At 38.2% G+C, this 16,328-nt stretch overlaps 1 protein-coding gene across 3 annotated transcripts in view; it reads left to right on the forward strand.

Moving 5' to 3' along the window:
• The window catches only part of ANTXR2 (ANTXR cell adhesion molecule 2), a 163,347-nt gene that overhangs the window by 64,135 nt on the left and 82,884 nt on the right, over positions 1–16,328 (forward strand). For all 3 annotated transcript variants that reach the window (XM_029234732.1, XM_029234733.1, XM_029234734.1), the window contains exon 12: positions 9,062–9,157. In XM_029234732.1, coding sequence (XP_029090565.1) covers positions 9,062–9,157 — 96 coding nt within the window. The remainder of the gene's footprint in view (positions 1–9,061; positions 9,158–16,328) is intronic.

Below are 16,328 nucleotides of genomic sequence, written 5' to 3' on the forward strand. Positions count from 1 at the left end.
TCTTTTTCTCTGTTTTTCCTTTTGCCCTACCCAGGTACGTGGGGAGTTTCTTGCCTTTTGGGAGGTCTGAGGTCTTCTGCCAGCATTCAGTAGGTGTTCTATAGGAGTTGTTCCACATGTAGATGTATTTCTGATGTATTTGTGGGGAGGAAGGCGATCTCCACGTCTTACTCCTCTACCATCTTGAAGGCGCCACCTCCATCTCATGATTTTATGGTTTTATATTTTGATATTTTAATTTGAGAGACATCCTTCCTCCAGCAAACAAAACAAAGCAACACAATATTATCTGTAGAGAGATAGTTTGTTTCTTGTTGTAAGAAAACATTGCAGGGAAAACAAGCATCGATATGGACTCTTGGATCACTATTGAATTCCCTGGATAACTCTTTAACAACACCTGTTTTTATTTTGAAAATAGCTAGTTGTTTTTTCCCCCTTTTTATCTTCAATTCATGTTGCAATTTATAGGTTTTGTGGATGCTGTAATGTGTAGGTTTCCTGGTCCCTCAGGATGTGGTTGAGATTACAGATATTTGTGGTATATGGTATCTCAGTGTTTTGCTCACTGAAATGGCGTTCTTTCTCCATCCTCCTTCCTATTCTGTACCTCCAGCTGTCTTTTTGCAACTCTCTTTCACAGAAGCAGGAAAACAAATCTTTGTCTGCATCCTATAACCATGCACAGTTTCTGTGTGCAGGGATGCTGAAGCTTAATGACTCATTTGGAATGTACAGGTTGTTTGCTTCTTGGAAAGAGGAAGTCTTTCTAGGTCTTGCTAGTTCTAAGGGGAGTGTAACGTGACTCGAGGTGGTTTTAAGAGTAAGGTGATTTCAGAAAAAGGAACATCAGTTGTGTCAGAGATGGAGAGAAAATTTGGCGGCACATTGTTATATTAAATAAGGCATCTGAATATTTTCCCTTGAGAAGAGATTTAAGCAAAGCCCTGAGGAAGGTGAGGGAGTGAGCCCTGAAGACCATGCAAGGGAAGACTGTTCTTGCGGAGGGAGCAGCTCGAACAGAGCCTAAGATGGGAGTGTATATGGCTGGTTTAAAGAGGAGCAAGGCAGCCAGTGTGCAGAGTGGAGGTAGCTGGGGGAGGAGGCCTGAGATGAGTAGGAGAGCGTGGAGGGAGGGGAGAGATCATGGAGAGTTTTGTAAGTCATTGTAAGATTCTGAGTGTTTTTCTAAGTGAAACAGGAGCCACTGAAGGTGACACGGTGTGACTGTGTTTTAAAAGGATCATTCTGACTGCTGTGCAAAAATAGACTTTGCAGGTAGGGGCCAAAGTGGAGACCTGGAGACCAATTCTGTAGCTAGTTCAGTGACCTAGGAGAGGGGATGGTGGCTCCACTGGGCAGATAGCAAGGGAGATGGTGGGAAGTGGTTAGATTTGAATATATTTTAAAGGTGGAGTCTACCAGATACCTAGACAGATTAGATACGGGTGTGAGAGAAAGACAATAAGGACAGTTCCAGGCTTTTTCACCTGAGCAACTAGAAAGATGAGTTGTCATCAGGTAGAGACGTTTTTTGAAAAAGATGAGGAGGTCTGTTTTGGAAATGTTGAGTGAAAGATGTCCATTTTTCATCTCAGTGGGAGTGTCAGAAAGGCTGTTGAATACACAAGTCTGAAGTTCTAGAAAGAGGTCTGGATTGGAGGTGCACATTTGGGAGCTGTTGTATGGAATGAAAAAGTCAACCAAATTCCACATGATTTTTAATGAAAAAAAAAAAGGAGCTTTTAGTAGGTAGAGCAAGAAGGGAAGGAAAGCTAGAGAAATGTTTTGTATTTATGGAGGAACCGAGATAAACTGGGTCTTGAAATGAGAGCAGGTCTTAGGCAAAGAGAGAGGAGGGGGGACCATTTTACAGATAAATAGCAAACAGAAATTGAAGGGAGGAGGGACAAATTAGGGATACAGGATTAACAGATATAAACCACTATATACTGAATAGATAAGCAACAAGTATTTACTGTATAGCACAGGGAGCTATACCCATTATCTTAGAAAACCTTTAAAGGAATATAATCTGCAAAAATACTGAATCACTATAGTGTACACTTGAAACGAACAGAATATTGTAAAGCAATTATACTTTAATAAAAACTGAATTAAAAAAATTGAAAGTAGATATATTTGGTTGGGGTAAAAATAGTGGAAGGAAAGCTTGGAAAGAGAAAATTTAGATCATATTATCCATGGCCAAAAAAAAAAAAAAAAAAGAGTTTAGAGTTCATCCTACAGGTCTGTGGTTCCTAAACTTCAGTACACAATGTTAAAATGAATGAAGGGAAGAAAATCTTCCACTTTCATGAGAGACTCAACTCAACTCTGCTGAGACAAAGGGCTAGAGGTTTTTTTTTCCTTCCAGTTTTATTGAGATATAATTGACATACAGCACTGTATAAGTTTAAGGTGTACAGCATAATTATTTGACTTACGTAACCACAGGATAATTCTTTTTTTCTAATTAGATTTAACCATTATTTTGATTTAAATGCAAATATGTCTGGTGTGTGGTAGTAATATCACCGTTTTATAGAAGTAGAAAGTAAGAATGGAGCTGATGAGAAAGTACCTGCAGATGTGTGCATTACACCTCTATTCAGAATAGAAGACGACAGTGGATAATATTATGATAAATACCGCCCTTGTATTTACGTGATACCTAGCCTTTCAGGCATATTTGGGTGTGATAATTAGGAGAGATGAAGTTAGTAATCTTACTCATTCTTGGATGATACTTTTGGCTCTTCACAGGCATTCGAAAAGCCAAACAAAATGAAACACCATTATTTAGCAATTGATTAATCCTTGTGGAAATCTCACAAATAAGGAACCTCCTCTGTTCTCCAAGAGCATCCGGGCTCATTCTTACTAAGGCACTTATGTCACTGGGTTGTAATTTCCTGTTTACTTCTCGGCCTCTCTCTGCAGTCTGTGCCTTGCTCATCGCCTCCCTCTCAGTGCCTGGTCCTTACACGAGGCAGGTGCTCCAAAATTATTTGTTAAAGGGATGAATGACAGTACCGGCATATTCAGTTTAAAAGTAGGGAAACTAAGGTTTGGACTTAAAAGATTTAAGACTAGAATCTGAGGAGGGTTTAGACTTAGGCAGTCCATTCTTTTCGTCTGTCTCAGAAGATCTAAATGTGTCTCCGCTTTAAAACATTCAGTGCAAGATGTCTTTTTTCCCCCCTTGGAGCCACTGCTCTTCTGATTCTTTTAGAATAATAATACTAAGAACAAATTTTATAAGCACTAGTTAAGTGCCAGACACTGTGCTAAGCCCTACACATGTGCTCAGCACTTCATGATTTCATTTAATTCTCACCACTCAAGAGGAGGCTATTACTATTACCTGAATTTTACAGATGAGAAAACTGAGGAACAGAGAGCCACCTCCAATCTTTAGTGCACATTGATGCAAACACATTAGAAGATGCTTCTGCTAGTAGGTGGATCCAACCCTCAGCATGCTACACAGCTTGATGAGCAGAATATTGGCTGATTTCAGCTTTTGCTGCCCCCGAGAAAGGGGAGACTTGGAGCCTGGAGGCCCTGGGGTTAAATTGCTTGCTCAGTTTCATAGTCGAGTAAATGCTAGAATTGGGAATTGAACCCAAGTTTGTCTTCTCCTGGCCTGAATACTTGCACAATCTTCCATTCATTACCAGGTCCTAATTTGATTTATATAAGACAGAGGTTGGCATTTTTTTTCTGTAAAGGGTCAGATAGTAATTATTTTAGGCTTTAGGGGCTATACAGTTACACTACTCAACTCTGCCATTGTAACCCAAAGGCGGCCATAGGCATATAAACAAACGGGCATGGCTGTGTTCAACATACCATATACACTAGAATTTGAATTTCATGTATTGATAATATATTTTTCTTTAAATTTTTTTCAGCTATGTACAATGTAAAAAATTTGTTTTAGCTTGCCAGGCATCTTATGAAACAGATGAGCTGATTTGGCCTTTCAGCCTTAGTTTGCTAGTTCCTGTTATGGAATATTTCAAAAGAATCTAGTAAATGAAATCATCACCTATTTTATGACTATTTTTTCTTCCCCTAGCTCTAAATTCATGGAAGCAAAATTGTGGAGGTTTAGTTCCCCACTTCTGTGTCTGTTTTATTCTAATGTGGTTGCTGTGATTAATTATTTTCTAGATAGATTGCAACAGGCTATTCACACACTTTTGAAATTTTTGAGTGATTCCTCTTTTCCCATAGTTGTTTTGCAAGTACAGTAGTGACCCTGATTTGTTTTCATACGTCCGTTATTCTGTTAGCTAGAATTTCATTTCTATTTGGCGGAGTGAAGTTTTTCGTTGTACATTATAACTTCCTTTTAATGAAGAAAAGGAAATTAGATGCAGATGAAGTTCAAAGACTGAATGTGTCCAGGATGACTAGAAAATATATTCCTTTTACCCTAAAATCAAGCTCAAGGTTCTGGTGTGTCCCCAACTTAACCCTTAAAAGAGTTTTGGCTTCAAAGCCTTGGCCAACATCTGGGTACTAAATCTCCAACAGGATTCCTCAGCTAACTGTCTTTGTAGACATCTGAAAACGCTACTTGTTCAGAACTATAGCTATAGGAAGAATTGATCCAACAAATGGCCGATTGGAAGGTCATCTAACAAATGGGTATTAACCCAACAATTGGCCAATTCTCTCTGTTACAAAGAGGATTACTGCCTTCCAGAAATTTGTGTTTCATTATTTTCTTCAGCTGCTTCAGGTTCTACCAAGCCCTCTCAAATTCTATTTTTCAGACAAAGTTGTCTTTTCTTGTTCTTGCAATGAGCCACTCATTCGACCTCGTCTCCCTTCCTGGGCTTTCTTATACTTTCTCAGGAGGTCCTTTCAGAACCCCAGACCAGGCTAGTTCCTGCTTTGCCCTGTTTCTATTGTACTCTCCTTCCATACTTCTCACATTTATGATTGTGTGTTCAAGGGTTGTCCCACCAACTAACCTGTGGGCTTCATGAAGACTTGTGCAACATTATAGCTTTGGCAGCTTTTTAACTGCCTAGTGTTTAAAGAGCAGCACACCTAAACAGAGGTGAGAGGCTTTTAGTTTCCACCTATGATACATAACTCTGCGTAACCAGATCTAGTTTCACCTGACTCTGCAGTTTGCCAGCATAGTATCTGCTCATAGGACTGAAATCTGTGTGTTTGACCTTTTCTTAATTTGTTTATAAAGTTATGTGAGCAATGAAATTATTTCCCTTTCATGGCTGAAGTCTTTCATGCTCTGATAACGGCTCTGGCAAATCAAAACAAAGGAACTGGGAAAGCCTAGATTTGTATGCAGTGAACTGAGCTAATGTCTGGGACCAGGGCATCCAGGGCTGTGTTTATGGCAAGTCCGGGTTGCATTAAATTCTTTGCTTACTGTGACCTGTTTTCCATCATGCTTCTCTTAAATGTGATAAAGATTAAGTCTGTAGGTCTTCAGAAAGTGTGTATTTTCATAGTCAGTTTTCTTGTAGACTAATTTTCAGAATCAGTTGAGATAATAATTTTATTATACTAAATGTATGTTTGCATCTGGATGTGCATAATGTTTTGTCAGTGTTCCTAACTGGGGCATTTTTGAAAGAAAATCCAAGAATTTTGACTGCCTATCATGGCCAGCCCATCTACTTTATATTCTGTCAGTATGATTTTCCGAATTTCCTGCTCATGACACATTTGTAGAAAGAAAAAACTAACCACTAAACTTTTAGCATATTCACACCCTCCAGTTTCACGTCCTTATTTCTGAACATAGGATTTGAATTCTAAGAAAAGGGAAAAACAAATGTTCATACAACCCTTTTGGAAGTGGTGTGCCACATGGTGAGCATTTCCATGGATGCCATGGCTCGATCCTCATGTGGGAAAGGTCTGGTGGGGAAGGCTGCATTCATTCCATACATGAATGGTCACAGGTCGGGGTTATCTTATGTAAGGCCTTATATTTGAAGGTGGAATCATGAATTTATACATTTGACAACACTTCTCCCATAGGATATCATAGTTTTCTATGTATTTCTTTGACATTCTTTTCCCATTATATTCTTGTTTGTCTAGATTTCAGAGCTTAGTATAATCAAGCCTATGGAGAATTGTATGATTTGTTCGTGAACGTTTAGAATTCTGTGTAGAAAGTTGCACTTTGAGTGTTTTCATAAGTATCCTGATGTGTGCTCTGAATTACTTTCTTTGGTTTTGAGGACAGAGAACTTAGATATTTGCCAGGAAATTTCCTATAAAGTATTTATCTCCTCTCTCTCTCTCTCTCTCTCTCTCTCTGACACACACACACACACACACGCACGCACACACACATGTGCACGCACACACACACACACAGAACTTTCTGTGTGCAAGACACTGATTTAGACGTTTAGGTTACATCAGTGATCACATGTTGAGCTTACACTTTCATTCTACCAAACTGCACATCAAGAAGTTGCAAGATGACTGCATGTCTTCTCATTTCTTAAATTTTAAATTAATTTTTTATGGTAAATATGTGGTAACATCTTGAAGTGACTTAAGAATTTAATAGTAAATATTAGAGCTTCATGAAGATTGTATGTGTATGTGTCTGTGTGTGAAGTTTCTGTAGTTATTTTTGTTGTCTTCTGAAAAATAAATTAAATGACATACTCAAGGATTCTAGGTGATATTTTGGTGGTGTCTGTTTTGGTTCATTTGCAACCTAACATTAGTTACATAAATAGCTTGTATGGTTATTCCCTCTTGCATCCAGATGCAAAATTAGAAATCAAAGGATAGCTTTAATTGTTCATGTATACTTGATTCTTAATCTTTTCCTAAAAAAATTTCTGAAATTAATATGTTTTATGGTCTATGCTGCTTTGAGAATTATTTTTAAAGTTATTTTTTTAATGGATTTACTAAAACTGAAGTGCTGTTAGTAATCAACATCTTTGAAAATTGATCTGTTTGGAGATAGTTTCCAAGTCAATATATGGTAATCCCTTTTTCTTTTTTTTCCATTGTGATACTAACAAATGATATAGGGAAACTGTGACACACATTTCAAGATTTTTGTGATTAGCTATACCAAGTATATTTTGCTAGCACTCCCTAAAGTAATACTTTTGAAAAGTACCTTCTCTTCTCTTTTCAGTTATTTACAAATAACTGTTTACATAAAAACCATTATCTCTTTATGCATAGGTTATTATGTATTACAATTCAAATTCCATTATAAAATGTTCTAATTAAATGCTACCACCATTGTTGCTTCAGCATCTGAAAGTCTCTTAGCTTTGATCAATCCTAACATTTCCCAAAATGGATTCTAGGAAATCTGAGTTCTATAGGATATTGATAATGTTATGAGAAAAAAAAAATTGACCTGTGTTGATATAAGTTGGACTGTTCTTTTTTACTACAGAGCCATTCAGGGCTTTAAAAATATGCTAATGTGTGCAGTGCTTTTTTAAGAGAGATAGCCTGGTTATAGCTTTGCCACAAAGAGTTTATGCTTTGGGAACAACTGACTTTCTTATTTTGTAGATTAGAAAATGGAGTCCCTGAGAAATTAAACAACTTGCTTAAAATTAGACCTCCAGACTAATATTTTTAAGACAATGCTATTCTAAGATGGAAACTGATAGGTTCTTCCCACTCAGCCTTTCTCTCTGTCAGCTCTTGGGCTAAATGTGGCTGTTGCCTTGACTTCTGGGCTTGTGCTTCTTATTTGTTTTGAATGCTAGGAAATGTATCCCTGAAAAGCTGCCTTATAAAGGCCCAAATTTCCACCCAGACAGTGTATTGATTTATTTACAGTTTTTTTTTTCTTCCTTGAAATCTTCCCCTCCCCCCCCAAAAAAAATCCCCTCAAACCAAACATGATTACTGGGGATCCTGGAGAGCAGTGGTTTGGAAGAGACAGCTCGTTCTCCTGGAAACTTTATCTCTGCACTAAAAATTCAGCAAACACTCTTCTTTGTTTTTGTGGCTTTTTCAGTCTTATTTATTTGGAGTTCATTCTCTTAGTAAATAGTTTTAAGTGCCAGACATGGAGTACACATTATTAAGTAGGTTGGGCATACGTGCTGCCTTCCTAGAGCTCACAGTGAATATAAAAAAGACAAATTAAATAAAAAATTGTAGTTCATCATAAATAAATAAGCAAATAAATCAGTAAATATATTGTGATAAATGCTAAGATTAAAGTACAGAGAACTCTGCCTTGTACAGTAAGGAGGGGCATTTTCTAGCCAGAAGGTACAAGGAAGTCTTCCTGAGAAAGTGGCTTAAGCTAAACCTTATAGGATGTGTAGGTATTTGGTAGAAGAAGGGGGTCAGAGGCAGAGCCCAGAGCAGGGGTGTTAGACCTGGAGGAGATCGTCATTAGAAAGTGAAAAAGCACCAGTGTGGTTCTTGTGTGGGTAGTGCTTGAGCTGCCCTGAGACGTCTTCTGATATATGAACGCATGAGGTTGCATTCTTTTCTGATGCATACAAGAACGATTGTTGTTGGTTTGCCACCTGATTGGTGATTTTTGATAATCATCTTGCCCTACCATTTAAATATATAAAGTAAATAATTTTCCATTATCAAAAAGTCTGGGAAAATTCTGCATAAATTCTGCCTAGAGGTAATCATGCTTGTAACCAGAATAATCCTTTCCCAGAGACAAAAGGTAGGGACCGTACAGACCATTCGCACAAACCCAAATTGTGATTTTTCCTATTTTTTTTTAAGGCATAATTTCAAACAGTTTGGAAGATGTTTATACTAATTACTGCCTATCTTAATATACATGAAATATAATATAAGGAAATTTAATACAAATAGATTATAATATACTTAATATATTATATAAGTGTAATAAAGTAAAATATAATATAAATAGAGTATAAGGTAATTTATAGAATTTAAAGGAATATGAGAGAAATCTGGTTTAAGATTCTGATGTTTTCTGTAACTTTTTCTGATGCTTCCTTAAAAAATATGTGTTTGGGATTTGACCCTAAACTTTGCTGACATCCTTGTTTTTGTTTTGTGCTTCCTCTAGTCTAGTGGGATTGCAGCCATCATTGCTATTTTGGTGTTACTACTACTCTTGGGCATCGGTTTGATGTGGTGGTTTTGGCCCCTTTGCTGCAAAGTGGTGAGTGAGAAGGATTTGAAATCCTACTCTTTTTTTTTTAAACATCAAGGTGTAAAGTAAGGCTGAAATATGCATCAATATTCAACAACAGCAAAGTTTCAATTAGCAAATTGAATTTTAATAGTTTTTGTCATTATAATAAATTGTATTCATGCATGCCAATAAATGTTTATTATAAAACTTCATCAAAAAAAGTCTTCAAAATCAGATTTGGGGGAAGAAGGGGAAAAGAAGGTAGGACAGGTTGTAGGAATAAAGGGTTTTCCATGCAAGTACAAAAGAATTTCAAGAAAATTGAATGATATGTTCTGCTGGATTCATTGAGAGAGGTTGATAATCTGTCAGTTTGTTTGGTTTTTTTTCAGTGCTTATTGAATGTTTCATTACTTCTTTGAAAGATCTACTATTTCAGGACCTTCTCTGTTTGCCTCTTAGAAAAACATTTTAGAAATAAGTCATGTGCAAATGTTAGGGTATCTGTTAAACAGTCACTTTTGAAGTTACGACAACTGATTTCAGGTTGTGTCATCTTTCATGTTTGAGTCAAACCTCTGAAAGAATATGGGTAATAAGCTTTCTAGCGCTACTGTAACAAATTGCCACACATTTGGTAGCTTAAAGCAACACAAATTTATTATCTAAGTTATGTAATCACAGATCCAACATGGGTCTCACTGATCTAAACTGGGTTAAAAGGTATCCGCAGTGATACATTCCTCTCTTAATGCTCTAGAACAGAATCTGTTCCCTTGCGTTTTCCAGCCTCTAGAAGCCACCTCCATTCCTTGCCTTGTGAGCCCCTTCCTCCACCTTTAGAGGCAGCCACGTTGCACCTTTGTCACCATTATTCTGTAGTCACATGTTCCTCTGACTCTGAGCCCAACTGGGAAAGGACCTCCAGTGTTAAGGAACCATGTGATTAGGTTTGACCCACCTGGATAATCCAGGATGATCTCCTATCTCAAGGTCCTTAACCTTAATCACATCTGCAAAGTCTCTTTGGCCCTGGAAGGCAATTTATTCACAATTCCAGGGAATTAGGATGGGGACATCTTTATAGAGCCATTATTTTTCCTGCCACAGGGCGGAACGTTGAGTAAAAAAATCAGCACATTTCAAGCAATACAACTTGGATTGTTCAGGCTTCATAGAAAAGGTTATTCTGAAGAAGCGCTCCTTCAAGCCATGCTACTACCTATTTTGATAATATTCCTTTCCTTATCAGCACTTTATACAGAACTTTATATTCTGTAGGTCAGAGTAGTGTTTTACATAATATTACTAGACTGCCTTTTTCTCCCTCCCCGCTGCTGGCTGATTTCCGCTTCCTTGCAACTTCAGGCAGTGCTTTGTATTACTCCTGCATTTATTATTCATTGTACTTCAGTCTGCTTTCATGAGACAACTTTACAGTCCTTTATCTCAGAGCAGTTGGCCCATGGAGGAGGCACAGAATTAACTTAGACAACAGTAGAGACAAGAAACATCCTGTCTCTTTGCTGAACTAATCAGTTTCCTGCTATAGCAATTTATGCTCAGACGGTTTCCTGTAGTAATCTTGATTGTCTTAGATATGGTGATTTTAGGCTAGCTAGCACTCTTGAGTCTCAAATTAAAAAGCAAAAAGGTGCCTTAATGTGATGTGTGCTCCTTGTTTTTCTAATTTAAACTTCACAATGGTGGATTTCCTTATTTCATTACTTTGCAATTTCATATAATATTGACCAGAGGGCTCAAAAGTGTCAAAGTGGTATTTTATTTTATATTATTATTATTATTATTTTTGCGGTATGCGGGCCTCTCACTGCTGTGGCCTCTCCCGTTGCGGAGCACAGGCTCCAGACGCGCAGGCTCAGCGGCCATGGCTCACAGGCCTAGCCGCTCCACGGCATGTGGGATCTTCCCGGACCGGGGCACGAACCCGTGTGCCCTGCATCGGCAGGTGGACTCTCAACCACTGTGCCATCAGGGAAGCCCCAAAGTGGTATTTTAAAAGGACGCTTGTGAAGACTGAAATGGGCTTCTTTGGGAGGTTGCTAGATGTACTCAAGTGAAGTCTCCACCATCAAATGGGGTATTATAGAGAGGATTCAATCATCAGGTGGTGAGAATAGATCCATTCCATCCCTGGGTCTATGCAGACTGGGAATCATGCAGTATATTTCTTTATGCAAGGCACAGAGGGACACCATTAAGGCATGTTTTTACAATGTCAGGAGGGCTTCCTATTCTCAGAAGCATCATGAATGCTTACTAATTTCTGCAACTTACTTAATAGAGAGAAACATCTTTATTTTACATTTAGAAATACAGACTGTAGAGCAGCTAGCCCTGAGTATGAGCTTGCATTTAGACCTAGGAATAAATGAATCAGAGCATAAAACTTAAACTAGGTTTAAACTAGGTTTAAAAGCAGGGAGAGAGAGAGATTGGTTCAAGATAGTGGAGTAGAAGGACATGCGCTCACTCCCTCTTGCGAGACCACTGGGATCACAACTAACTGCTGAACAGTCATTAACAGGAAGATACTGGAACTCACCAAAAAAGATACCCCACATCCAAAGACAAAGGAGAAGCCACAATGAGACAGTAGGAGAGGCACAATCACAACAAAATCAAATCCTATAACCGCTGGGTGGGTGACTGACAAACTGGAGAACACTTATACCGCAGAAGTCCACCCACTGGAGTGAAGGTTCTGAGCCCCATGTCAGGCTTCCCAACCTGGGGGTCAGGCAATGGGAGGAGGAGTTCCTAGAGAATCAGACTTTGAAGGCTAGCAAGATTTGATTGCAGGACTTCGACAGGACTGGGGGAAACAGAGACTGTATTCTTAGAGGGCACACACAAAGTAGTGTGTGCGTCAGGACCCAGGGGGAGGAGCAGTGACCCCATAGGAGACTGAACCAGACCTACCTACTAGTATTGGAGGGCTCCTGCAGAGACAGGGATGGCTGTGTCTCACAACGGGTACAAGGACACTGGCAACAGAAGTTCTGAGAAATAATTCTTGGTGTGAGCCATCCCAGAGTCCACCATTAGCCCCACCAAAGGGCCTGTAGGCTCCACTGCTGGCTCAACTAAGGCCAAACAACCAACAGGGAGGGAACTCAGCCCCACCCATCAGCAGACAAGTGGATTGAAGTTTTACTGAGCTCTGCCCACTAGAACAACACCCAGCTCTACCCACCACCAGTCCTTCCCATCAGGAAGCTTACACAAGCCTCTTGGATAGCCTCATCCACCGGAGGGCAGACAGCAGAAGCAAGAAGAACTACAATCCTGCAGCCTGTGGAACGAAAACCACATTCACAGAAAGATAGACAAGATAAAAAGGCAGAGGACTATGTACCAGATGAAGGAACAAGATAAAACCCCAGAAAAACAACTAAATGAAGTGGAGATAGGCAACCTTCCAGAAAAAGAAGTCAGAATAATGATAGTGAAGATGATCCAGGACCTCGGAAAAAGAATGGAGGCAAAGATGGAGAAGCTGCAAGAAATGTTTAACAAAGACCTAGAAGAATTAAAGAACAAACAAACAGAGATGAATAATACAATAACTGAAATGAAAAATACACTAGAAGGAATCAATAGCAGAATAACTGAGGCAGAAAAACGGGTAAGTGACCTGGAAGACAGAAGGGTGGAATTCACTGCTGTGGAACAGAATGAAGAAAAAATAATGAAAAGAAATGAAGACAGCCTAAGATACTACTGGGACAACATTAAACACACCAACATTCACATTACAGGGATCCCAGAAGGAAAAGAGAGAAAGAAAGCACCCGAGAACATATTTGAACAGATTATAGTCGAAAACTTCCCTAACATGGGAAAGGAAATAGCCACCCAAGTCCAGGAAGTGCAGAGAGTCCCAGGCAGGATAAACCCAAGGAGAAACATGCTGAGACACATAGTAATCAAGTTGACAAAAATTAAAGACAAAGAAAAATTATTAAAAGCAACAAGGGAAAAACAACAAATAACATACAAGGGAACTCCCATAAGGTTAACAGCTGATTTCTCAGCAGAAACTCTACAAGCCAGAAGGGAGTGGCATGATATATTTAAAGTGATGAAAGGGAAGAACTTACAACCAAGATTGCTCTACCCAGCAAGGATCTCATTCAGATTAAAAGGGGAAATCAAAAGCTTTAAAGACAAGCAAAAGCTAAGAGAATTCAGCACCACCAAACCAGCTCTACAACAAATGCTAAAGGAACATCTCTAAGTGGGAAACACAAGAGAAGAAAAGGACCTACAAAAACAAACCCAAAACAATTAAGAAAATGTTGAAAGGAACATACATATCAATAATTTCCTTAAATGTGAATGGATTAAATGTTCCAACCAAAAGACACAGGCTCACTGAATGGAAACAAGAACAAGACCCATATATATGCTCTCTACTAGAGAGCAACTTCAGACCTAGGGGCACATACAGCCTGAAAGTGAGGGGATGGGAAAAGATATTCCATGTGAATAGAAATCCAAAGAAAGCTGGAGTAGCAATACTCATATCAGAAAAAATAGACTAAAAAAAAGTAAGTTACAAGACACAAGGAAGGTTAATACATAATGATCAATGGATCAATCCAAGAAGAAGATATAACAATTATAAATCTGTATGCATCCAACATAGGAGCACCTCAATACATAAGGCAAATGCTAACACATATAAAAGAGGAAATCGACAGTAACACAGTAATAGTGGGGGACTTTATCACCTCACTTACACTGATGGACAGATCATACAGATTGAAAATTAATACGGAAACACAAGCTTTAAATGACACAATAGAACAGATAGATTTAATTGATATTTATAGGACATTCCATCTGAAAACAGCAAATTACACTTTCTTCTCAAGTGCTCATGGAACATTCTCCAGGATAGATCAAATCTTGAGTCACAAATCAAGCCTCGGTAAATTTAAGAGAATTAAAGTCATATCAAGCATCTTTTCTGACCACAATGTTATGAGATGAGAAATCAATTACAGGAAACACAAACACACGGAGGCTAAACAATACATTACTAAATAACCAAGAGATCACTGAAGAAATCAAAGGGGAAATCAAAAAATACCTAGAAACAAATGACAACAAAAACACAATGATCCAAAACCTATGGGATGCAGCAAAAGCAGTTCTATGAGGGAAGTTTATAGCAATACAATCCTGCCTCAAGAAACAAGAAACATCTCAAAAAAAATATAACCTTCCACCAAAAGGAACTAGAGAAAGAAGAACAAACAAAACCCAAAGTTAGTAGAAGGAAAGAAGTCATAAAGATCAGAGCAGAAATAAATGAAATAGAAACAAAGAAAACAATAGAAAAGATCAATAAAACTAAAAGCTGGTTCTTTGAGAAGTTAAACAAAATTGATAAACCTTTAGCCGGACTCATCAAGAAAAAGAGGGAGAGGACGCGAATCACTAAAATTAGAAATGAAAAAGGAGAAGTGACAACAGACACCGCAGAGATACAAATCATCCTAAGAGACTACTACAAGCAACTCTATGCCAATAAAATGGACAACCTGGAAGAAATGGACAAATTCTTAGAAAGGTGTAACCTTCCAAGACTGAACCAGGAAGAAATAGAAAATATGAACAGACCAATCAAAAGTTATGAAATTGAAACTGGGATTAAAAATCTTCCAACAAACAGAAGTCCAGGACCAGATGGCTTCACAGGTGAATTCTATCAAACATTTACAGAAGAGATAATACCCATCCTTCTCAAACTCTTCCAAAAAATTGCAGAGGAAGGAACACTCCCAAACTCATTCTACGAGGCCACCATCACCCTGATACCAAAAGCAGACAAGGATGTCACAAAGAAAGAAAACTACAGGCCAATATCACTGATGAGCATAGATGTAAAAATTCTCAACAAACTACTAGCAAACAGAATCCAACAGCACATTAAAAGGGTCATACACCATGATCAAGTGGGATTTATCCTAGGGATGCAAGGATTCTTCAATATACACAAATCAATCAATGTGATATACCATATTAACAAATTGAAGAATGAAAAACATATGATCATCTCAGTAGATGCAGAAAAAGCTTCTGACAAAATTCAACACCGATTTATGATAAAAACTCTCCAGAAAGTGGGCATAGAGGGAACCTAGCTCAACATAATAAAGGCCATATACGACAAACCCACAACAAACTTCATTCTCAATGGTTTGAGAGCATTTCCTCTAAGATTACTGAAAGTGTTTCCTCTAAGATCAGGATGAAGATAAGGATGTCCACTCTCACCACTAATATTCAACATAGTTTTGGAAGTCCTGGTGATGGCAATCAGAGAAGAAAAAGAAATAAAAGGAATACAAATTGGAAAAGAAGTAAAACTGTCACTGTTTGCAGATGACATGATACTATACATAGATAATCCTAAAGATGCCACCAGAAAGCTACTAGAGCTACTCAGTGAATTTGGTAAAGTTGCAGGAGACAAAATTAATGCACAGAAATCTCTTGCATTCCTATACATTAACAATGAAAGATCAGAAAGAGAAATTAAGGAAACAATCCCAGTCACCATTGCAACAAAAAGAATAAAATACCTAGGAATAAACCTACCTAGGAAGACAAAAGACCTGTATGCAGAAAACTATAAGACACTGATGAAAGAAATTGAAGATGATACCAACAGATGGAGAGATATACCATGTTCTTGGATTGGAAGAATCAGTATTGTGAAAATGACTATACTACCCAAAGCAATCTACAGATTCAATGCAATCCCTATCAAATTACCAATAGCATTTTTTTACAGAACTAGAACAAAAAATCTTAAAATTTTTATGGAGACACAAAAGACCCCGAATAGCCAAGCAGTCTTGCGGGAAAAAAATGGAGCTGGTGGAATCTGACGCCCTGACTTCAGAATATATTACAGAGATACAGTAATCAAGACAGTATGGTACTGGCACAGAAACAGAAATATAGATCAATGGAACAGGATAGAAAGCCCAGAGATAAACCCATCCACCTATGGTCAGCTAATCTATGACAAAGGAGGCAAGGATATACATTGGAGAAAAGACAGTCTCTTCAATAAGTTGTGCTGGGAAAACTGGAAAGCCTCATGTAAAAGAATGAAATTAGAACACTCCTTATCACTGTACACAAAAATAAACTCAAA

Source organism: Monodon monoceros, unplaced genomic scaffold, assembly GCF_005190385.1.
Source record: "Monodon monoceros isolate NGI ecotype Baffin Bay Population unplaced genomic scaffold, NGI_Narwhal_1 Super_Scaffold_20, whole genome shotgun sequence".
Classification (NCBI taxonomy): domain Eukaryota; kingdom Metazoa; phylum Chordata; class Mammalia; order Artiodactyla; family Monodontidae; genus Monodon; species Monodon monoceros.